Source organism: Schistosoma haematobium, chromosome 3 (assembly GCF_000699445.3).
Source record: "Schistosoma haematobium chromosome 3, whole genome shotgun sequence".
Classification (NCBI taxonomy): domain Eukaryota; kingdom Metazoa; phylum Platyhelminthes; class Trematoda; order Strigeidida; family Schistosomatidae; genus Schistosoma; species Schistosoma haematobium.
In genome coordinates, this window is record NC_067198.1 from 4665726 (window position 1) to 4692398 (window position 26673).

The window sequence follows — 26673 nt, forward strand, 5'->3', positions numbered from 1 at the left end:
TTAATCCAAAAACAAACAAACACAACATTATCAAAGATACAGTAAAAAGGAAAGTATCAGTTCACAGAATGAGTATATATATATATATATATATATATTTGATAATATCTAAATATAATGAATGATATATTAGGTGGACATGTGTATGTATGTATATATGTGTGTGTGTAAGTAAGTAACTAAGTAAGTAAGTCTATATAAACAAATATGCTTGTATCAGTGGAAGGGAGTTCATTATGACAACAAAACAATCCCCATATATATCTATATAATGAATATACACATTTATATTGTTAACAATTATCAATGATGTTAATATCATGGTTGGAAACAAAAACGAGTCACAATCACATTACATAAAATACAAAAAAAAACAAATAAAAATTTCAAAATAAGAGGCGGAAAAAATGATTTGAAAAAAAAAGAATTTAAATACAACAATGAAATTATTATGTCATCTTTTAAATAAGAATATTGAATATCATTTATCAAGAAAAAATAAAACAAAAAAAATCGTTTTTTTATGTATCACCATGAGTGTTGTTGTTGTTGTTGTTGTTATGGTGGTGGTGGTGATGGTTTTGTTTTTTTGAATCCCTATTTCTATTTTTTTTCTTTGAAAGATTCTCTTTGTGTTTTTCTTTTCTTTTTCTTTTTCTCTTTTTTGTACATATTTATTAATAAATTAAAACGACAACAACAACAAAAATACTTCACAAATAATGTGTAAGTATTAAATAGATTTAATAGGATAATTCAAATCTTAATTCATCTTGAATACTTTCCCATAAATCTTGATCTACTTTGATTTCTGTTTCAAATATCTAAAAAGAGAGAAATTTTTGAAAGAGAAATAAATAGGTTAACGTATATTAAACTGTTATTACAATTAGATATAAAACTATTCGAATTGAGATGGAGTCAGTTGCCAAATACCCTGAGACAGTCAAGGGTGGGGGAGTTCACTCTGTCACTTGAAGTGTTCTCATATGGTTATGCCTATACAGCCATTTCAATCTGGAGGTGGAGATGTTGTTTACGAAATTGGGAGAACGAGAATCTAATGTCCGGTGCTTTAACCGTGTTGTTAGATACGAAGGGTTCACCTAAGTGAGTTGGAAAACCCTGATTCAAAGCCAATTGTACGCACGAACTTCATGATCCTGAGCAACCTATTGTGGGTCATCGACTATCATAGGACTGCATCACTCAACGTTACTCCACTGCCTTGTGGATCAGACCTTTAGGTCGAAGGCTTGGGGTGTGGCTTACTATGAAAACCACCTATTTTAGCCTGGACACCCGGGTAATACCAAAGCCCCCCCACACACACAAATCAAGTGACTTGTGTGGGGCATATGTATTTGGTGCCCCTTTATAACAATATTTATGTGTTCAAATAAATAAACACCATTGTTGAGGAATAACCTTATCAGTGAAATACAAGAAAAATGTCATTCCAGTGCTTCGTTATTTTTATTATTCTTTTCGAGCTGATTGTAATCACTACCGTCAAATTATGTGAAGATCTTAACTAAACCCTTTAACATATACAATTGAGATTGAGGAGATTTAATAAGTGGCTTTGATAACTGATATCAGGTGAAATTTTTGTAAATAATATTGATAATGATAAGAAAAACAAAAGTCAATAGCGATTTTCATAATACATAAATTGTAGCGTACAGTGAAATCTAGGAATTACACTCCAACCTCATCTGGATATATCTATATCTCGAAGTAATTCATATTCATTACTGAATATGTACAATGGGATGGATTTAAACGCTTATTAATGATAAGGATAATTCTAGTTTGTATTTGGAATGAACTTTAATAAAATCATTAATATATAAAGGAATATATTATGATGTACATGTTATAGAAAGCTATTCATACTTTCCATAGCAACTATACAAACTCATACAATTTCTATTATATAATTTGAATAGTTGAGATCATAAGTTAATTGAAGTTAGATAATCATAGAAGACTTGAAAGCACTGGATGACCGTTTCGTCTAATTGTGGGAATTCTTAGCAGTGCTCACGAGATTCGAACTCAGGACCTATCAGTCTAACTTCAATTGACTCATGATCTCAACTATTGAAATTACTATACTGCCTAGAAAACCCCCTCTTCTATTATATACGTTAATCTTTTATTAAAACACTATGTCTCTTTGATAAATTTAAGTAATGCTATAAGAAAATAAAGTTTATCAGCCATATGTAATAGATATTGACACAGTACGTTTCATTATCATAAACTGATTATACATTTACTTGTTAAGACATTTATATTATTAAATAGATGAATTTAGACAGATTAAAAGATATGTACACTATGAATCACACTATTTAGACCATGAATTCAATATAACCAAGATAGTTTCATACACATAGTTTCCTTTATCATTTTGAAAAGAGCAAGAACAAAGATTCTACCAGTATAGCATGAATTCATTTTTATTTCGTTTGATTCTCATCAGTTGCTTACAACCTGTGATATTTAAACGCTCATCATTACATAATAGGTTTAAATTACTTAAATGAAAAGGTTTGGTTAGAAGTTATATTAAAGACACTTTAGTAAAGTATAGTAACGGTGTAAATAAAATTAATAGACTGAATATTGTACTTTATGTGAAAGAATATTCTACCATATTAGTTATGACAACAGTTCAAATAGCCAGAAATCAATGATTACATAATGAGTAAACATTGATAGGAATATAGTGAGTAGAGCTCAGTTGATAAAATAAGATTAATAATCTGGAAAATAGTTGAAATAAAACCCAATGATGTAATAAGTATGAGGAAGAGGTTAAAGAAAAAGAAAAGAAATTTAAGATGCAACGAAGGTATATTTGTCACCAAGGCAAGGAAAGATTAATAACCGTCTCCTTTTGAGCATATAGATCAAGTTTTTAACGCCTGGTGACAACGGCTTCAGAAAACTGGAGTTTGTCTGCTTATTAATCACCTTGAAGGATTTCAAGGTATCTACCTGATATCCTGTATCAAGGAGATGTTTGGTGATTGCACTGTTTAAAGTCTTTCTTTCTCTTGTTCTGAAACTTTTTGAAACATGTTCAAAAAATCTAAGATATGCCTTCCTTTCTGTTCGGCCTATGTAACTGCTTTATCAGGTACATGTGAATTTATAAATACAGTTGGCGGTAGCATGAAAGGAGTAGGTTAAAAGTTAGAACAAAATATTTTTTTGATAGAATAAATAGAATTTGAATATTCATATATGTAAGATTTCAAGGAATTTTAGGCTTATCCCATCTGGGTACTTCTTTACAACGCCACAATGTCTGATTTCATACTAACTTTATAGATCTCAACTAAATATTTATCAGTGTACGAAGATATTTATTGATTATATAGGTTTTATTGGATCATTAAAATTGGTTCAGTTCAGTATACAGATCTTGTATTTTATCAAATTCTTTGGTCAGAAAGTTGATACATATTCACTTTAACTTTTAAAAAATTGTATATTCTTTAGAATTAATTCATCAGTTCATGAAGTTGTAAATCTTCATCGACTGAGATGGTTGGGCTACGTATTACGTATGTCTGAACACTGATTACCACGACATGCAATGCTAACTAGTGTTGGGGATGGTTGGAAGAGAATTAGGGGCGACCAAACCAAAACGTGGCATCAGTCCATAAAATCACTAACTTCTGGTGTGATCCATGTTGATAGATGCAGACTACTGGATTGGGATCCACATGACTATCGTAACCAATGTTCGGAGACTGTGGGTGACATGGCTCAGAATCGATCACAATGGCATCGGTATGTACACTCTCTGTCTTCCCTTAAACTAAGAGATTAAAATCATTTCATATCTTTCTTTCTACGAACTAATTCTTTCTTCCTGTATTATATCCTTATGCACAATCTTACTTTTATATATTACTACCACTGAAGTAACTACTTCTATGAATTTGGTGTTCATCTTGCTGTGCTAGTGAGGTGTGACAACTTGGACTGATGCATACATGTGATTTGTCTTACATTGTAGCTGACTGACCGACGACAGAATTTATTTTTGTTAGGTATTTTTAATTTATTGTTGTTGATAGTCAAGAATAAAATTCTTCAACTTCTAAATATCAATAATCAAAGATTACAATACCTGTTGAACAATCTAGTTATTATGTAAACTCAGTAGATCAATCAATATTAGTATAATCTCTTAGACAATAAGTATCTAGTTTAAGTCTCAATGTGGACATCAACACGGATTTAAATCCGTCCAATCGAGTAGTAAAGAGAAAGAAATATGCCTCTTGAATTCTAGTACTAATCGAATATCATATATACTAAGAATTTTCTTTTGTTTTATTTTTTTAGTATATTGAGAGTAACAGCTAAATTAAACCAAAAATTCCTCATTATGATTTAGTATATATTGCGCACTGATTTACAATTAATTTTCACTAGTATTTAATCGTGATTAGAAAAACAGTTCTACTGTATGGGGCGGAAAGTTGAAGAACTACATAAGCCATCATCCACAGGATACAGATGTTTATTAACAGTTGTCTACATAAAATACTTCGGATCTGTTGGCCAGACATTATCAGCAACTACCTACTATGGGAGGGAACAAGCCATATTCTGGCAAAGGAAGAAGTCAAGAAGAAGCTATGGAAGTGAATAGGACACATATTGATGAAAGCACCCAACCACATCACAAGGCAACTCCTCACCTAGAATTCTCAAGGCCAAAGGAAAAGTGGAAGACTAAAGAACACATTACACCGAGAAATGGATACAGATATATGAAAAATGAAAAACACTTGAACAGAACAAGAAAGGGAGGCCCAAGACAGAGTGTGCTGGAGAATGCTGGTTGGCGGCCTATGCTCCATTGGGAGAAACAGGCGTAAGTAAGTAAGTAAGTAAGTAAGTAAGTAAGTAAGTAAGTAAGTAAGTAAGTAAGTAAGTAAGTAAGTAAGTAAGTAAAAGAAAATGGAATACTTCAAAATGATTTGAATTAAAATTATAAATTATGATTTCATTTTATGATAGATTCATATTATCATTTTGTACCTCTATAACTATGACAATAATTCTGTTAGTTAAGAGCTATTCAATTTATTGTCTATTTACCATCATAGTAACTTTTTTATCTTTTTTTTTTAAAAACTTTTCATGTCAATCATCTTAACCTTGATAGTTGTTGACTTTGTGTTAACAACGTATCAGTTAGTATGATATACATTTATATATTAACAATATATTACTTCACTTTCATTGATTTATTTGTTTTAATGGTATCAGTACTAGTATTAGTATTAGTATTAGTATTAGTAGTAGTAGTAGTAGTGGTAGTGGTAGTAGTAGTAGTAGTATTAGAAGTAGTAGTAGTAGTAGTAGTAGTAGTAGTAGTAGTAGTAGTAGTAGTAGTAGTAGTAGTAGTAGTAGTAGTAGTAGTAATAGTAGTAATAGTAGTAATAGTAGTAATAGTAGTAATAGTAGTAGTAGTAGTAGTAGTAGTAGTAGTAGTAGTATTAGTAGTTCAATAAAGTGAAAATTAGCTGTGTTTTTTAACATCATATATTATTTAGTCTGAAGTATACTTCACTAATGGTGCAACATCCGGTGAATTTAAAGTATTTCTTATAAGAAAAAAGTACATTTGTTAAATATAACTATTTCAATATTGTATTCTTTATAGATTGACTTGAATTAGGATACTAGTGGAAATCAAAGCTCACTAAAAATATTTTTTATCCCAATATTCGAGTCTTTAACAATGCACAAGTATGACTAACTTAGGATTCAAATCCAAGAACCTCAAGTGTGATGAAGAATAATTACCCATTAGAATTAATGAGTCGATATCCCCATGTATAATTACATACTTAATCGATTTGTGATACAACATAATAAATTAACCGATATGAATTGATTGTTCAATAAATTTTACATAACTAAACCTTTCAGCACATTATTATCTCTAGAAGGGGGGTTTTGTGGAGATTTATAGTAATTTTATAATTGAATTCATGAGTCAATTAGAGCTAGACTACCATGGAAAACTTGGAAGCATTGGATGGTTGTTTCGTCTTATTACGAGATTCCTCAGCAGTGCATACCTAAGATCCTACCTCGCTTAACTCCTAGACCATTAATCCGGACGGCATTCAACGGTGTTGATGTCTAACTTGAGTCACTGTCCATCATTATTAGTTTTCACAATATTTTATAAATCTTTTAAAACATTCAGATCATTGCTGAATTTATTCCACTATTTTTGACATGATATCAGTTATAATTGTAATTCTTAAATGAAACTGACAGTTTGAATGAATCCTTAAAACATGAAATACTGATTAAATTCTATCTACCATTAATAGTTGATAGCTTTATGTAAACTTCAGTACGTTTCAGTTTAATTCTTAACTAATATATATAAATATTATTAATTGAATTAATGAGTCAACCTAAGCTAGACCACAAATGAATATTTCGAAGCACTGTTTTAAGGCCTTTTCCTTCTAGTATGGGACACTTCATTAATGCACATCCACGATTCCGCACCAAAGAGACTGCAATACAGGATCCTCGGTCTCAAGTGAGAACGCTTAATATCTACACCACTGAGTTGAAATCAATCAACGTTAACCTCTAACTTCAATCAATCCATAATCTTGCGCAACTCTTCATCCATTGTCTGAGGTGGATAACTCTCTGACACCTAACATGAATTAGGTTTCACTGGTCAATTGTTAAACTTAGTATAATCTCCACAAATCTCTATTCTGATAATAATCATGCACTCAATAGTGATTAGTTTCAAGATGTGACTCCTGCAGATCTAATGAGAAGCCATGGCTAGTTGAGTTCAACTCATGTTGAATGTGAAATAGTTATTTGCCTTAGATTATGGATGAATGTTTGCACAAGATCATGGATTGATTGAAGTTAGAGACTACTACCGATGGATGCCGACTCTGTGATCTAGATATTAAATGTTCTCTCGCAAGACCGAGGGTACTTAGTCCAAGTCTCTTTGCTGTGGGATCACGAATGCGTATTGATGAGAAGTCCCATAATAGGACGAAACGATCGTCCACTGGTTCCAGGTTTCCGATAATGATCTAGCTTCGATTGATTCATCAATTCAACTGTTACAATACTACAATCTCTACAACTCGTCATTTCTTAAATACAAACCTAACGATCACTCTTTTTTAAGTTACAAATTAAAGGAAACATTTATACACAGTTTCTCATTGAGATCATGAGTCAATCGAAGCTAGACAACCAATGAAAACCTAGAAGCACTAAACAACCATTTCATCCTATTGTAGAACTCCTCAGCAGTGCTCATTCACGATCTCTCTCACAGGTTTTCGGTCTTGCGCGCCAACACTTAACCTCTAGACCACTGAACCGGCTGACATTCAACGGTATTAATATCTAACTTCAACTAACCTGTGAAATTACATGATCATCTTCCATTGTACTGCGGTAGATACCTGTTGCTCTTCCAGTATTTTTTTAATGGTAGATTAAAAGAAAAATCTATACACAATTTTATTTACTATCAGAAGGGGTTTGTGGAGATTTTAGAAGTTGCACAGATTGAAATCATGAGCCAATTGAAGCTAGACCACCATGGAAAACCTGGAAGCACTGGACGGCCGTTTCGTCCTAGTATGGGACTCCTCAGCAGTGCGCCTCCACGATCCCGCCCCCTGCGAGACTAGAACCCAAGACCTATCGGTCTCACGCTAGGCGCTTAACCAAATAGACCACTGAGCCGGCATCCAATGGTGTTCATGTCTAACTTCAACCAATCAAGGGAGTTGCACCACAGTATACCATTGTCTTCAGTGAGTTGGTATCTCACAACAGACCTGGTTGAACAATTTTATTTATCTTAACTACATCATATGTATATATAAATTTAATAAAAACACAACTCTTATTACATAACTTACTTGTGATAATACAAACCAATTTAAAAATTCAATTAAATGTTCTGTAACACGTTGTCTAAGTAATTGTGTTGTATTCATAATCGATTGTTGACAATTTAATTGATCTTCTTGTTCATTCATTTTATTGGATATTGATTTTTCATTATTATTATTATTACTACTATTATCATTAGTAGTAGTAGTAGTAGTAGTATGATTTGTTTGATTTTGTTGATCCAATTCTCTATTTGTATTTGATGTTAATTTACAATCTGTTATATTATGATTACTAATATTTTGATTAGTAGTAGTATTTGTTGTAGACTTATTATTATCATGAATGAAATCTCTTCCTAATTTATCAATCATATTATGTGTTAAATCACATTTTATATGACCTGGTATACTTTCTAATAAACGATGTCGACATGTTTCTAATTCAGCTCGTAATAATTGAGCTTCTTTAATTTGTATAATTAAACGTTTTTGTTGTTCAATAATTTGTGACTAAATAGAAGAGAAAAAAATAATAAAAAAAAGAGGTCATAATAAAATTGATTTTTATATTGATTTATTGAATCTTCACTATTGATGTTTAGATTTGTAATTGATCAGTCTCTTATTATTGGTAATATACAGATCCTGTGCGAACTGCATCGATATTGCTTCAAGTCTGAAAATGGATAATGGTTAGTAATGGAATTCAGAAAGCGTATTGTGTCCTATTTGCGATTTGTCATTTGGATGTATCTTAGAGGTGTTGTTCACTTTGGGACTTGAACATAGTATTCTTCATTTTAATTTCAATATGATCTATCACTCTCAAACATTGAATATTAAGAAATTAGAATCAAGCAGTGTGTATACATTGAAGGGATCCATATAAATATGTGAAACATTTGTACACTTTCCCTAAAAGAAATTCATTGCATATATTTTGGCAAAAGTATACTTCTTTCTTTTGAAAAGTGTTATAACTTGTGGCCCGTATGCCCTGTTAATGAATAACGTAACGATATCATCAATTAGAGAGTAGTGAATTATCGATCGGACCAAGGGCGCGTAAAACACATGAGAGCAACCTAGAGTCTTGATTGGTCCTGCTTTCCGCCTAGCCCAGCCAGTTAAGTCCAGAACACCAATCTCAACCTCTGCGATATAAATCATGTATTTCAAACATACTTAAGTTTATACACCAATCAAACAGACCACATCGTACCATAAAATAGAAAATAACATTTGTACAAGATTTGGCCAAATGTGGCTGTGAATGTGGGAGATAGTAATTGATAGACCGGGAATAACTGAAGAATGGTAAATGGTATAATAATAGTTCACGGGTCAAAAAAAGCTTATGATAAGAGAGATATGAATATGAATAGTTTAGTTATTTAACAATTATACGATCTAAATGCACGTGTAGTATTGGTCCATAAATGGATCCCAAAAGTTACCATTCATTATACTTATCGGCATATCACACAAACAAATATAACTCAGTTTGGTGTTTGAAGCATTTTTGTTTTGCTTAAATTTTATATAGATTAAGTTTGTTTAAAAAGTTTCATTTGTTTATTAAGTATTAATCCCATAGTTACATCTTAGATGTTCAATTCAGGACTCAGTAGCTAAGGAGACAACGCGATGGTGTTTAAAGCGAATGGTAATGGGTTCGAGTTCCGGAGTGAACGTCAACTCTAACATACAGGTGCATTCGATTGCCGAGTCCCAAATAGTACGAAACGCATGTCCTGGATTCCAGTGCTAGTCACTATCCATCTTTGTTTATAATGTTTGTGAATTAAGACAAAATCGAAGCAACACGCACAGTACGCACATATGCCAATAATAAGAGACTGATCAATTGCAGTCCTAGACATCAATGGGAAGATTCAAATAAACATGATATTTCAGCATTAGTAACTGTGATCACAAGCACTTACTAATTCAGAAGTTAAAAAAAATTGACTAATCAATTGATATGACATAATTGTAATTCATTTATGTGAAGGGCTGTTAACTCACATTAACTATCACTCATTTCCTGCTTTGTTGTGGTTAGATGGTTAGTAGTATTCAGGACGAAACCCTATCTTAACTGTTTTTCATACTAAGTTAGACTCATCAGCAAAGAGCACTTACAACTTTGCCCTCAGTGGGATTGAAACCTAAGCAACGTAGCTTCATGGTATGAAATGTTACAACTGAGCTATTCAGATAGCGACTAACAATTGACTGGCATCAGAATAGTGACTAATGTCATGTGGATGTAAATGAACTAATCTTATAGTCTTAAAAAGGATTCAGTGGTAAAGTTCTAGATAGTGTAGCTAAGTAACGCGTATTCGAACCCAAAAAGTAGCATCAGTTCTTTTAAGATTGTAGGTTAGCTTTGCCAATGAGTGTCAATTAGCATAAAAAATAAGTTAAACAGGGTTTACTGTCAACTATCTCCAAAAACCTAACATCTCAATCTGAAAAACGCTACTACCTTGGAACTAGATCGATAGCGTTTGATCAGTAATAAAGGACTGGATAAACATCATATAAGTCAATCGAGTACTGTTAGAGGTACCGTTGAAGTAACTACTTCTACGAATTTGGTGTTCATCTTGTTGTGCTAATGAGGTATGGCAACTTGGATCGCTGCATATATGTACCTGGTCCTACTTTGTAGCTAACTAACTGATATAGTGCACTACTAAATGATTATTCATGTGCAAGAATTGCAAATTTCCATTTTTGAAGCCACATCATTATGTTGAGTTTTGAAACGTACTACTGCAATAAATCATACTAACAATGATCACTGTAAGATGTTAACATACCTATCATTATTCAAAAGTAATGATATATGCAAATTAATCAGTGAGTTAAATTGAAAGTGTGTATAAATGCACACATTGAGGAAAGCATCCAACTACATCATACGACAATCCCTCACCTGGAATCCTCAAGGTCAAAAGAAAAGTGGAAGACTAAAGAACACACTACACTGAAAAATGGAAACAGATATGAGGTAAAATGAACAACAATTGAATTAGTTGGATTTAGTCATTAACACCGTTGGATACCGGCTCAATGGTCTAGTGGTTAAGTGCTCACGCACGAAACCAGTAGGTCCCGGGTTCGAATCTCACTAGAGGCGAGGTTGTGGATGCGCACAGCTAAGGAGTTCCACAGTGGGACGAAACGGCCGTCCAGTGCTTCCAGGTTTTCTATAGTGGTCTAGCTTCAACTGACTCATGATCTTAACCATTGAAATTGAATAGAACTTGAAAGGAAGGTCGAAGATAGAGTGTGTTGGAGAATGCTGGTCGGTGACCTATGTCTCATTGAAAGTATGAGGCGTAAGTAAGTAAGTAAGTAAGTAAGTAATTCATGTTCATCAAATAAATTAATGATGAGCATAATATATAAACTATATATATATATATATATATATATATATATATATATATATATACTATACTACTTTTTCTTATTATTGAGCTTACCAATTCACAGTTACTATTCCGATTGGTATTACTATTATTCTTGTTGAAATCATTCAAGAAGTGATTTGATAGAATTGATGATGTACCAGAGGTTAATGATGTCACATGATTATAGGATAATAATGATGAATTATCATTATTATTATTATTATTACATAATAATACAACATTATCATTATATTTATTTTTATTTAAATAATATAATTGTCCATCTAATATAGCTAAACGTCTTGCTAATTGACATAATAATTGAATAACAGCAATTGTATTATTATGTAATCGATCAAATCGATTCACAATTGTACCATGATTGATTTCAATTGAATTTAATGAATTCCAACTATTCATTATATTATCATGATGATAATAATAATCAATATTTAGTTCACTTAATCTAGAACGTAACTAGAATGAAATCAGAAAGAGAAAAAGGAAGTAAATCAAAGTTGAGTATATATATATATATATATATATATATATATATATATATACAACAATTGGAATAATGACAAAAACAATAATCATAATGATATCATAATCAATTAATCAGTCAGTCAGTCAGTCAGTTACAACGTAGGATCAGGTACATATATACATCTGTTCAAGTTGCCATACCTCATAAGCACAACAAGACGGACACCGGATTCATAGAAGTAGTTAACTCAATGAGTAATATGTAAAGGAAAGAATGCATGTAAGCATATAATACAGGAGAAAAGAATTAGTTCGTAGAAAGAAAGATATGAAGTGATTTTAATCTCTTGGTTTAAGGGAAGACAGAGAGTGTATACACCGACACCATTGTGATCGATTCTGAGCCATGTTACCAAGAGTCTCTAACCATTGGTTATGATAGTCATGTGAACCTCAACCAAGTAGTCTGCATCTCCCAACAAGGCTCAGAATAGAAGTTAGTGAGTTTAAGCACTGATGCCACATTTTGGTTTGGTCGCCCCTAAATTTATTCTAACTATCACCAACACTAGTTAGCATTGTGCGTTGTGGTAAATGGTGTTTAGGAATACGTAGCACGTAACCCAACCATCTCAATCGATGAAGATTCACAACCTCATCAACTGATTTACCACCATCCCTTAATATCTTGTGTCTAACCTCACTATTACTTACCCAGTGATCCCAGCTGATACAAACAATATTTCTAAGACATCTGGCATCAAATAATAGTAAATTACAAGAATCCTCTAACTTTAACGGCCACGTTTCTCATCCGTAAAGTAGTACAGAACGAACTACTGCGCAGTATATTCGTCCTTTAATTCATAGAGGGATATCTTGCCTTTGTCATAGGTGACGTAAGTCCACAACCCTACACTGATAGTTTTTCCTTGCATGGGAACAGTTGTCTTTTGTTTTTGTTTAAAACTCACAGGTATTACAAACACATGATATTCCATACTGAATCAAACCTCAAACTCTCAGGTTTTGCCTAAATAATGATACATTTTATTAACTAAGCGTTTTCAACATTAATCGATTCAAAGTTTAGTTCAATCATGATTTGATATCACCAAAAATTCAGTACTTCACTTTCGACATGGCTAAATGGATTTCGGAAAAATGTCTAATATAATAATATTTATACCATCATTAGTGATTGATTGTGAAATATGTTCGACAAAGTTCAGGTACTTCCAGAATATCATAATAATATATGAATGTTTACATTGAAACTGGATATCAGTAATAATGACTTTATACATAGTAATACATTATACATTAAACTACTGAGTTACAGTAGTTACCAACTTGTCTAATGAATAGAATACTTATTATTATTGGTATGGTTTTGTTTCCCTATTCTTTCCTTAATAATATCATGAGTTGCATTAAGTCAGCGCTTAACTTGTTTGTCTAAAAAAATAAAAGGATGAAATGCTTGTGTAGAAGTTTACTACTAGTTAGTATTTAAGATCTACACTTGTAGGTAAATGTAATATTGAGAAATCCATTTAATAATCCCACTTTCATAAACATTAACAACGGAAAACGTACAACTGTTTACAAAATATAGCAGGATTTGATTATATGTTGGATATATATGTTGGGCCACGTGTTACGCATGCCTGAACACCGATTACCACAACGCACAATGCTAACTAGTGTTGGTGATAGTTAGAATAAATTTAGGGGCGACCAAACCAAAATGTGGCATCAGTGCTTAAACTCACTAACTTCTATTCTGAGCCTTGTTGGGAGATGCAGACTACTTGGTTGAGGTTCACATGACTATCATAACCAATGGTTAGAGACTCTTGGTAACATGGCTCAGAATCGATCACAATGGTGTCGGTGTATACACTCTCTGTCTTCCCTTAAACCAAGAGATTAAAATCACTTCATATCTTTCTTTCTACGAACTAATTCTTTCTTCATGTACTATATCCTTATTGCAATCTTCCTTTTATATATTACCACCTCTGAATTAACTACTTCTATGAATCCGGTGTTCATCTTGTTGTGTTAATGAGGTATCGTAACTTGGACCGATGCATATATGTGCCTGGTCCTACGTTGTAGCTGACTGACTGACTGACTGATATGTTGGATAGTTCATGGGGGTGGAATGCAAGAATTATGTTTCACATAAAGGTGATATATACTGTATTCTACGTATTTCTTAACATATGATAGTTATCACTTATTTTAAGAAGGAAATATGTGACTTTCTGTAATTTAGCATTCAACTCAATGAAGAGTTTTGATTAGGGAAAAAACCCACATTCTAAATCTCCCCCCCTACTAGCTACTATCCAGAAATGAAAAATAATTAACGGATATGAAGATCGTCAAAGCATTTCTTATAGTAGCTCATTTATCAACAAAATTTGATTAATGTACATCCACGACATCACCATTAAGGGTCGAACCTTGGGCTTTCAATCTTGCATAGGAATGATGAATCTAGTCTGAAATGTGAACTATCAAAATAAGTTACAAATCTGCATAAACCCTCCTTTCTCTTTGAATTACAACGATTATTCCCATGTATTAAACTACTAAAAGCTTGTTGTTTAGGGATTATATTCATCATAGTTTTCTGAATGATGTGATAGAAAAAAAGAGTCATTCATGAGGTACATTGTGTTCGACTCTTCAACTATCATTAACACTAATTGAGAATCATATCATTTGACAAATGAAATACATTAAAATGAGTGGATATACATTCATGTCATGTTGTTCATTATTCTTTAATAGTTATCTTCCTTTCATTATAAAAATGACAAACTCCTTATCCTAGTTACTTAATTAATGAGAAAACAGAAAATGTAAATAAAATATTATAATAGACTACTTACAAGTTTTTCTTCAATGGCATTTCTTGCAACATGTTGATTTGCTGTAGCTAGACTATGACGTTTATTTGCTATCCGTAAAGCTAAATATCTTGCTAATCGTCTTAATATTGTAATTACATTTGGTTTGTGTACTTCAGTAGTATGACTAAGATCATTAGTAGTATATTTCATATCATTTAAGCTTAAAGAATTTCCAATCATTGATGTTGATGTTTCGTCTAATGTATCTGGATCTATTCCAGATTCACGACCATCTTCTTTAGGTGATTCTTTAGCAAAGTTGGTTGATGATTTTTTGGATTCACTGACATTTCTAGGAAACAACATAGAGAAGTTAGAAACAGTATTTAGAATAGTTTCCTATAGGATTCACATGCCCATGTTTTAAATGAAATCATGTATACATATATGAAGTTTGACATCAGTGGCTGATTTCAGTTAGAGACCGTTAAAAAACTCGAAGGCATCAGACAGGTGTTTCCTCCTGGTATGGGGGCTCCTCACAGGCTGTACTCATCTATAACCACACAAAAGATAGAAATTACGACGTTCAAGCCTCGACAATACCGTTCAGTTTCTCTAGTCGGTGTTTTGTTAGCCATCAACCCATCAGTGTCAATGAGATAAAGAGAAGTAGAATAGTCAACTCATGTTACTATTTCGATCTCTGTGATCGATCTAGGTGATAATACAGAGAGAAGGAAATGCACCCTAAATATTCTTGTATTGTTGATAGAGACAGTCTGAAGATTTTGTATTTTCTTACATTTTACTGCATAGGATTATATCATCTACATATTATACGTTAACAAGTTAACTTCTTGATAGGAGATCAATCTTTAGAAAGACGAAATGAGAAAATATTATCTCAAAAGGGTTCTCTTTGGTGAAGATGAATAAAAGTGAGGATAGTAAGTAATTATGGAGAACGCTGCAGTGGGTTACTAATTCCAATGATCACTTCCCATAAATTCTAGTCCAAACAATGGTTTTTCAGTAAAGAATCTTCTCAAACTTTATGTATTTTTACGATAGACTCTTTAGTGACAAATAATTTTTATTTATTTATTTTAACACATAGATATTGGTACAAGGAGGCACCAAATACATATGCACCACACAAACCTCATTTTATATGTGTGAGGGCTGTGATATTATCCGGGTGCCCGAACCGAAGCAAGTGGTTTTCTTAGGGAACCACACCCTGAGCCTTCGACCTGGACATCTGATCCACTAGGCAGTGGAGCAACGTAAGGAGATGCAGTCCCATGGTAGCCGGTGACCAACGATTGGTTCATACGCCATGTGTTCCTTCAGGATATTGGAGCCTATGTGCACCGTTGGTTTGTAACCAGGGTTTTCGAACTCCTCTAGGTAGACCCTTCGTATCCACCAACCCGGTTGAAGCGCCGGACATTCGCTTTTCGTTTTCTCAATTTAGTAAACAACACTCCTGGTGTGAGAATGCAATGAGTAGGACTTCCCTGGCAGAGGCTATATGCTCGTGGTCATGTGAGAGCACTTCGAGAGGGAGAGCGGACTCTCCGCAATCTCAGTCGTACCAGGGTAAATAGTTGTAAAGAATACCACAATCAGTGGAGTTGAACACAGTCAAGAAATATTGTAGTGAACATGAACACAGGTGGGGAAAATAGAATGTAATTGAATACAAAATTACCGAACATCTTAATACAATCTGTGAACCACGTAGTAAGTACTTCATTTACAAAATATCAATCAATTGTCTCAAACTTGATTGTTTCTGATAAGTCTCGTCGATCGAGCGCTGATTGGACGAAACACTTCTTAGTGTTTCTTGATGCTTGCTTGTCTTTTGCAAGCGATTTCTGTATCACCCCAACACCTCCCCCCTTTCGAAAAAGAAAACCTCTTCTCCTGACGCACTATACAGGCTTCTAATTGCTCCAAGGAAATATTCATTGTAGTTTTCATCCCCGTCGCCACTGATAAGTCGTGTGGATTCAACTCTATATTAGTTTCCCAAGCTATTCCGGTAACCCGCAGTCTGGAACTACACAGCGACTTGAACACCAGAGAGAAGACACAAGTATGAGAGAAAATACTTTATCCCAAGGTTCATTTTTGTACAGAAAATCATAGGTATTTATAGATGTTGGCGTTTGTTAAATCAACATCATATTTCAGCCAATCAGTTAACGACATATTATGCTACCGACCAGTAGTAGCACGCCACGTTGGAATTCTAGAACGTTCCATCATACTCTGATTGACTAGGTCCCTTCGGCTCTTTTTGGGCCTCTGGAGGATCCGTTTAAGTTCTCTGGAAGCCGACTCAACAGTTTCTTTTTGCAAATCTCAGTCCATCGTCTCAGATTTCATTGTTCATTCATTTTCATACCAATTGCTTTCTGTTCTTATTGTTTCCTCCTTAATCTCCTACTGAAATACATTGTATTCTTAACTATCGTTATATACTACTTATATGGATGGATCATTGTGTTCGACGTTTAGCAATATTGCCTATATTCAACAAGTTTCTCTGATTGATATACAAAAAAAATTATACAACTAGTTTCTTATCACAAGGGGTTTTGTGGAGATTTTAGAAATTTAAATAGTTTGAATCATGAGTCAATTAAAGCTAGACAACCATGGAAAACCTAAAAGCACTGAACGGCCGTTTAGTTCTCGTATGGGATCATAGATGCTCACTTCTGAGGAATCCCATACTAGAACGAAACAGCCGTTCAATTCTTCCAGGTTTCAGTCGATTCATGATTTCAACTATTGAAACTAATTTCTTGACTAACTATCATATATATCTGTTTTATTTATTTTAAATGTGTCACTGAAGTTTTTCTCTTTTTTTTTCAAAAAAAAGAGAAAGAAAAAGAAAAAAGAAAAGAAAATATGCATATTTATGAACAGAAGTTGTGTATACACTCCAATTTTAATGACATAATTCATTTGTACACTTCATATTGTGCTTTTGTTGTTGTTGTTGTTGATGGGTTTCACATTTAATCTATTACAAAGAAATAATGCAAACTGTTTAGAAGGGTAAGTATTACTAAAGTACATCATGTATATATACATGATGGAAATGTATGATGATTTCAATCATTCAAGACATTATTGTTGACATGAAAATACATTACAAAGTCAATGTAGTTTTATCATTTAGAGAAAAAAACGGGTAAAAAATAATAATATTTTCATGTTGTAAAACAATGTTTAAGAAAACAAAACATTTTAAATCGATGAGGAAATAGAGATGGAAATTGATGAATTTACAGTTAATTACTTTAATATTGGTTGAAATCATGAGTCAATTGAAGCTAGACCACCATGGAAAACTTGGAAGCATTGGATGACCGTTTCGTCCTAGTATGGGACTCCTCAGCAGTGCGCATCCACGATCCCGCCCCTCGCGAGATTCGAACCCGGGACCTACCGGTTCCGCACCAGGCGCTTAAACAACTAGACTACTGAGCCGGCCGGTATCCAACGGTGTTAATGTCTAACTTAAACCAATCCACGAAGTTGCGCCACCGTATACCATTACCTTCAGTGAGTTGATATCTCACAACAGACCTGGTTGAACTCCACTGGTAACGACTTCTCACTGGAACTCCGGGAAATGTCTCTTGAAGTCAGTCAACAGTGAGCAGATGATTATTATCAGAAGGGGTTTTGTAGAGATTTTAGAAATTTCACCGATTGAAATAATGAGTCAATTGGAGCTAGACCACAATGGATGCACACTGCTGAGGAGTCCCACACTAGGACGAAACGGCCGTCCAGTGTTTCCAGGTTTTCGGTGGTGATCTAGCTTCAATTGACTCGTGATTTCAACCAGTGAAATTTCTAAAATCTCCACAAAACCCCTTCTGATAATTATTTTATTAGTTGAATTCGTAAGTTCATTGAAGTTAGACTATCATTGAAAACCTAAAAGCACTGGACAGCCGTTTTGTCCTAGTGTGAGAATCCTCAGTAGTGTGCATCCATGATACTGCCTCAGGAGATTCAAACCCAGGATCTATCGGTCTCGCACTTGAACACATAACCTCTAGACCATTGAGCCGGCCGACATCCTAAATAGAATGAAACGCGTGTCCTGAATTCCACTACTAGCCATTCTCTAACTTTACAATTGAATAATCACTGGATGGTGACCAGTATCATGTATGTCAGATCCTACTTAGTACAGATCAAATGCTATCGACCAAGTTGCAATGTGGCCACCAGTTTAGATGAGTCGATATTACGTGCGCTATGTTGAGATAAGATGGTGGTTGGAGGTAGTCAACAGGAAACCCTAGACCTAGGTTTCGTGCTACTTAGCACACGTCATTAATGTGTACCTGTAATCTTGAAGGAAATGATGCTGTCTGACGAATTCATGTTAGATATATAGATTTTAGATCTTTACTATGCCGTGTATAACTTGAGCACTCGACGCTAATAAAAAGACAGAAGACAAGTGAAAGGAATGTTATTCCAAACAATCTCAATTATGATACAAAACTGTCAGGTATTTATAGTTTTTAATAAAAACAAAATCATCATTACAAAATTATCCAATCCAATAGGAAAGCTACACGTAGAGATTCTGCAATATTCTTCCAAAAAAGTGATTAGACGAGATATCTTCAGCTTTTTTTTAGTTTGTTAGAGCTTCCTTAAATTCACTTGTGAAGGATCCTCACAATTCAATTCAGTGTCAATCAACTCCACAGTCAAAGACATTACCATTGAATATGAATGTCGATAACATGGAATCGATATCATCAGACAATATCATTTCATTCAAAATTACAGGTACACCATGCTGATGAGTATCAGATAGTATAAAAACCTAGGTACATAGTTTCTTATTAACTATTTTATTAACATCCTAAAGGCCTTATATACAAACACCTCAGGCAGAGTGAGGGCATACAACCACCTTTCTCCATTGTTCCATTCGAACAGTGGGGTTAGGCAGGGTTGCCCGATTTCACCATTCCTCTTCAACTTTGCCATCGATGACATTCTGGAAACAGCTCTGATGGATGTAAGTAATAGTGGCGTGAATCTGTTGCCTGGAGAAATACTTCTCGACCTTGAGTATGCGGATGATATTGTCTTAATGTGCGATAATGCCCAAGGCATGCAATCCGCACTTAATCAGTTGGCTATCAATGCCCGTAGATATAGTATGTGCTTTCAGCCTTCGAAGTGCAAAGTAGTTCTACAAGACTGGCGGGATTCTAATCCTGTACTCACCCTAGATGGTGAGCAGATAGAAGTAGTCGACAAGTTCGTGTATCTGGGTAGCTGCATAAGTGCTGGTGGTGGCGTGAGCGATGAGATCAATGCACGAATAGTTAAAGCCAGAGCGGCTTATGACAATCTGGGCCACCTTTGGCACCTTCGTGATGTTAGTCTGGCTGTAAAAGGTCGGAGCTACAACACATCGGTGAGAGAAGTTCTGCTCTATGTTTGTGAAACCTGACCTCTTCGAGTTGAGGATGTTAGACAACTTTCTGTGTTCGATCACCGTTGTCTCCGAAGGATTGCTGACATTCAGTGGCAACACCATGTCAGTAATGCAGAGGTTTAGCATCGTGTGTTCGGGCACAGAGACGATAATGCAATTGGTGTCACCATCTCGAAACACCGACTTCGGTGTCTTGGACATGTTCTACGAATGTCGTCTCGGGGGATTCCACGTCGTGCATTAGTTGACGATTCTGGGGCTGGTTGGAAAAAGCGGAGAGGTGGTCAGTGTATGACATGGTGTCGTGGTATGAAAGAGAGCTACAAAAGGCTGGCTTCTATTGGTTCTTCACGACTCCCTGGTCAGGGTCCGAGAGATGGTGCAACACAGTGGCTAGAGACGTTATCAGATATGGCTCAGAATAGAAGCCAGTGGCAATCCTGCTGTAACCTTCTTTTACTTTCTTCATAAAAAGTGATTGCTTCTTCCTTAACTGAAAGATTCCTTCTGGCTGTACCTTTCCGTCCTCCCTTCCCATTATTATTATTATAATTTTTATTACTGTTACACTACTTCACAGTAATCTGTTCGTTATTGTTCTTTTTATTACAATCCTCACCTTTTTTTCCTTCTTCTCTTCAAATCCTCATTGTTTTGTGTAGCGCATATATCTCTGTTGCCCCCCCTTGTACCAATATTTATGTGTTCAAATAAAATAAATAATTAATTAACTATCTCTAACCACTAATGATAACCCTTTTATCTTTCTTTCAAATGAAACAAATTAAAATAAAAAAATATCATACATTACACTACTCATCACTTACTTCCTACTTCGAACATCAATAATTTTATTTAAATCTATTTTATTTAATTCATTTATTGTTCTATAATGACAATAATCAAATTCATTCATTAATTTATTATTTGGTTCCACTAATTGTAATGCTTCACGTAGACGATATTCTAAACCACCAGAGAATATATCTGAATAATTACCAGTATTATTACTGTTACTATGACTACTAGTATTATTATTACTATTACCATTATGATTATGATTAATATTGGGTGGATTATGTATAGAATTACATAATTTCACATCCATTGTTAATAATATTAAACCAATTGAATTTTGTTTATTACATGGTAATTGTTCAATTAATTTTAATAATTTTTTATTATAATAATTTTCTTTTGAATTTTTTATACGCCATGTTATATTTGGTGTAATTAATTGAGATGATGTTAATGGAATATAAGGATATTGGTGTTGGTGTTGGTGGTGGTGATGATGGTTGTGGTTGTTGTTGTTGTGGTGGTGGTGGTGTTGATATTCATTTGAATTAGGTAATAATGGTAATGTACGATGTTTATAACATACATTATTATTATTGGTAGTGGTAATATTAGTATAATGATCTTTTCTTTTATCTCTATTTAATGATAATGATAATGAATGAGTTGGATAGGAATAATTAATACCATTAGTAGTATGATCTGATAATGATGAATTTGTTGAACATATATCACTTATTGAATGATCTAATTCATATTGATTTAATTGTTTATTATTTTGTTGAATTTTAATTGAAATTGGTGTTAATGATTTGATAGAATTGATTGTATTCATAGTTATAGGACATGATAAACTACTGATATTATTGTTAGTAGTATTAGTAGTGGTAGTAGTAGCAGTAGTAGTAATGGTTGTATTTAAATTGTATTCTGTAGAACTATGTTGTAAATTTATTAAATCATTTAATCTATGATATGTTTCATTATAATTAGATTTATATTTTCGTTTATTAGCAATATATGAATCTGGATGAAAGCTATTTCATTGAAATTATAAAAAAAAGAAAAAAAAAGAAAAAAAATTATTTTAATTAAATAAACATAATAAAGAAAATCAATATTTGTCATTGATAAACATCAATGATAACATGAATAAGGTTTATTTTATTCTACATATCACATTTTAATTATTTTTTATGTATCTGAGCATATAAACATTGGTACAAAGGAGGTATCAAATATATATATATATATATATATATATATATATATATATATATATATATGAGTTTCACTCATTTCATCATTCGATCTGCGCACATAACCTTTAACCTGAAGGTCTAATCTACAAAACAGTGAAGAAACGTTGTAAGATGCAGTTCTATGGTAATTGGTCATCAACAATAGATTCATACATCATTTGTTTCCTTAGGATCTTGAAGCCGATATGCACTATTGGTTTGAAATCATGGTTTTTCAACCTCAACCCTCGAAATGAATCCTCTATATTCATCAACCTGGTTAAACCTTCATACATTCGCATTTAATCCTCTCAATTTCGTAAACGACACCCTCACCATGAGATGTTATTGAGTAGGACTTCCGTGATAGTGACTGTATATGCGCGGCTATTTGAGAGCATTTGAAGAGGAAGAGCTGACTCTCTTCACCTTCATGTCAAATTAGTTTACATTATAAATTGTTCTGTTATTTCATCAGTAAATCAATAGTTTTAATAGTGCTTTTATTCACATGTTCCGCGTAAAACATTTTCTCCATTGACAACACATGAATGTTGATTAATTAATATAATGAATTGACTGAAATTGGATTGATAAACCATTGAATTTTGTCCGAATACTAGAAATGAATTTTGCCAATTATAAAAGATGAATGAATATTGTGTGTGTGTGTGTGTGTGCGAGGTCATCACCTTGATCATAGGTATGTTATACTTAGCAGTTATAAGTAAGCATGAAACATCTATGGGTTGTTTACTGTTTTACATTTGTTATTGAAAATCCCTATAAATTATTTTTTTTCTGAATAGATGGTGGATATGTCGTTCAATTTCGTGGATTAGTTGAAATTAGAAATTAACAACTTTGAATGCCGGTCGGTTCAGTGGTCTAGAGATTAAGTATTCGTACGCAACATTGATTGATCCTGGATTCGAATCTCTTCAGGCGGGATCGTGGATGCGCACTACTGAGGAGTCCCACACTAGGACGAAATGACCGTCCAATGCCTCCATGATTCACTCATGATCTCATCTATTGTTTCAAAGTAATAATTTGTCAAGAATTAACTTATTAGCGTTTGAAATCAACGATTGTATTAGACATACACTTTTTTTTATTTACTTATCACTATAGACCGGTGTTAGGCAAGGTTGCTTACTCTCACCCTTTCTCTTTCTCCTGGTGATCGACTGGATCATGAAGACGTCAACGTCTGAAGGGAAACACGGGATACAATGAACATCTAGGATGCAGTTGGACGATCTAAACTTCGTAGATGATCTGACCCTTCAATCCCAAACGCAACAACAAATGCAGGAGAAGACGAACAGTGTGGCAGCTGCCTCGGCAGCAGTAGGTCTCAATATACACAAAGGGAAAAGCAGGATTCTCCGATACAACACGGTATGCACCAATCCAATCACACTTGACGGAGACGATTTGGAAGATGTAAAAACATTTACATATTTAGGCAGCATCATTGATGAACATGGTGGATCCGATGCAGATGTAAAGGCGCAGATCGGCAAAGCAAGAGCACCATATTTACAGCTAAGGAACATCTGGAACTCAAGGCAACTGTCAACCAACACCAAAATCAGAATTTTTAATACAAATGTTAAGACAGTTCTACTGTATGGCACAGAAACCTGGAGAACTACGAAAGCCATCATCCAGAAAATGCAGGTGTTTATTAACAGTTGTCTACGCAAAATACTTCAGATCCATTGGCCGGACACTATTAGCAACAACCTACTGTGGGAGAGAACAAACCAGATCCCAGCGGAGGAAGAAATCAGGAAGAAGCGCTGGAAGTGGATAGGACACACAGTGAGGAAAGCACCCAACTGCGTCACAAGACAAGCCCTCACATGGAATCCTCAAGGCCAAAGGAAAAGAGGAAGACCAAAGAAGAACACATTACACCGGGAAATGGAAATAGACATGAGAAAAATGAACAAGAATTGGATGGAACTAGAAAAGAAGGCCCAGGGCAGAGTGGGTTGAAGAATACTGGTCGGCGGCACATTCTCCATTAGGAGTAACAGGCGTAAGTAAGTAAGTAAGTAAAGCAGTACGTAGTTATAAGCTTTCATAGTAGTCGATTGTCATATGAATTACTGTATGATTGGACAGATCACTTCGGATCAATATCTAAAATGATAGATCATTCATTTTACATTAAAATTTGACCAGAATCTTAGAGATGAAAAAAAACAAGAAGCAAAAGATTTTCATAGTTACCTAAGTGATCTGACAAAAGTTAATGAGTTATTTAAATGTCAGCAATTGACTATGTCGGACAATTGATTAGATACAACAAATGTTTTAAATATTATTAATGATGTAACATGAATAAAACATAAAAGTTAAATAAATGAAAAAAATTGAATACGGAAAGGAGATAATCCATTCAATCAACGAAAACAAACGAAAAAAGAAACCCCAAAAATTTAGTACATTATCTTCATTTATTGCGTGAGGTATGTTTTGTCTGTAATAATGTGTTACTGAAGATCTTATACATATATATAATGAATCATTAAAAGTTGTGTTGATATCTGCTTTTAGAACAATATATACAAGCAAACAATATTGTTTCGGATTAGATCATCATCAGGCTATATTAGAGTAAAACCTGATATATGTTGTTCTAAATCACAATATCTACTTTTGTCGAATGAATGCAAACTCTAGTAGTAATAAATATATCTATCATACTTAACCACTTCCAGTGCTTCTGGAAGTAGATAGGACACAAATTGAGGAAAGCATCCAACTGTGTCATAAGGCAAGACCTCACATAGAATCCTCAATACCAAAGGAAAAGAAGAGGACCCAAAGAACACATCACGCCGAGAAATGGAGATAAACATGAGAAGAATGAACAGCAATTAGACAGAACTTGAAAGGAAGGTCCAGGACAGAGTGTGTTGGAAAATGGTGGTTGGTGGACTCTGCTCCATTAGGAGTAGAAAGCGTCAGTCAGTAAGTAAGTAAGCTATCAGGGATTCATAACCTTGTAGATAATCACTTGGTATTAAATTTGAGTTCTAACACTGAGATGTTACCTCATTAATTCAAGAATTCTCATAAACCGGTAAGCAGTCATATTGTATTATACTACTAACAGTCATTAAAAGTCACAGAATAGCTACGTGGAATACTATTCGCTTTTACAATTAATAAGTACAGTATACAAATGAGAGAGTGATAAATGTTAAAATTAACATTTTTGTCTTGTTAACTCACCCTGGAGCCCCTATGGGGCCACTGCCGGTCCCAGGCACGAATAAAGGAAGAGATTTGAGCATGGGGTTAGTGATCCCATCCCGTAAAAAACTAACTCGCTAAAAAACGCTAACCAGAAAAAAATAATTCAAACCATTTCAATTCTGCCCTGGAAGTTAGAAGATCTTCACTAAGAAGAGTTATGACGTCTCATGTTGAAAGCCGAATTCCTTCAGAATTCACGAGACTGATGCTCTTTCTAACAATCAGATCAACTATTAATTTAGATACATGGAATACTCATACAATATGGAAGACCGTAAGAGTCATTCAAGTTGGTTTTGTCTTACCATCACTATACTTTTCCATCCTATTTGGGATGAATATACTTGTATCTGAGAGTTGATGCTCACTCTAAGACTTGAACCCAATACCATTCACTTCAAACCCATATCACATTATCCACTTAGCAACTAAATCCTAATAGACAAATACCTTATTGATAGATAAAACATAAGTAAAAAAAGAAGGAAAAAATAAAATTTGAATGGACAAAAGGAAGAAGAAATTGCATAAATGAAAATATTATTTTTCACAGATTGAAATCATGAGTCAATTATATATAGACCACCATGGAAAACCTGAAAGCACCCAACGGCTGTTTCGTCCTATTGAGGGACTCCTCAGCAGTGCGCATCCACGATCCCGCACCACGCGGGGTTCGAACCCAGGACCTACTGGCTTCGCGCGCGAGCACTTGACCACTAGATAACTGAGCCGGCATCCAACGGTGTTAATGTCTAACTTCAACCAATCCACGAAGTTGCTCCACCGTGCACCATTATCTTCAGTGATTTGCTATCTCCCAACAGACCTGGTTGAACTCTACTGGTAACGACTTCTCACTAGAACTCCAGGAGTATCTCCTGAAGTCAGTCACTAGTGAGCAGTTGATTATTATCAGAAGGGGCTTGTGGAGATTTTTATAAATTTCACAGATTGAAATCATGAGTTAATTGAAGCTAGACGACCATGGAAAACCTGATGGTGCGTGGTGCGTAATCGTGGATGCGCACTGCTGAGGAGTCCCATACTAGAACGAAACGGCCGTCCATTGCTTCCAGGTATTCCATGGTGGTCTAGCTTCAATTGACTCATGATTTC

At 34.1% G+C, this 26673-nt stretch overlaps 1 protein-coding gene across 1 annotated transcript; it reads right to left on the minus strand.

Annotated features, from left to right (window-relative positions):
* Positions 1 to 743: 743 nt before the first annotated feature.
* On the minus strand, positions 744 to 25390 carry MS3_00010562 (uncharacterized protein; the record flags this gene model as incomplete). Its single annotated transcript, XM_051218936.1, has 6 exons — positions 744 to 824; positions 7977 to 8462; positions 11453 to 11857; positions 14773 to 15085; positions 21067 to 22074; positions 25350 to 25390. The coding sequence occupies 6 exons, from the start codon at positions 25388 to 25390 to the stop codon at positions 744 to 746; spliced, it is 2334 nt and encodes a 777-aa protein (XP_051068752.1).
* Positions 25391 to 26673: the final 1283 nt, after the last annotated feature.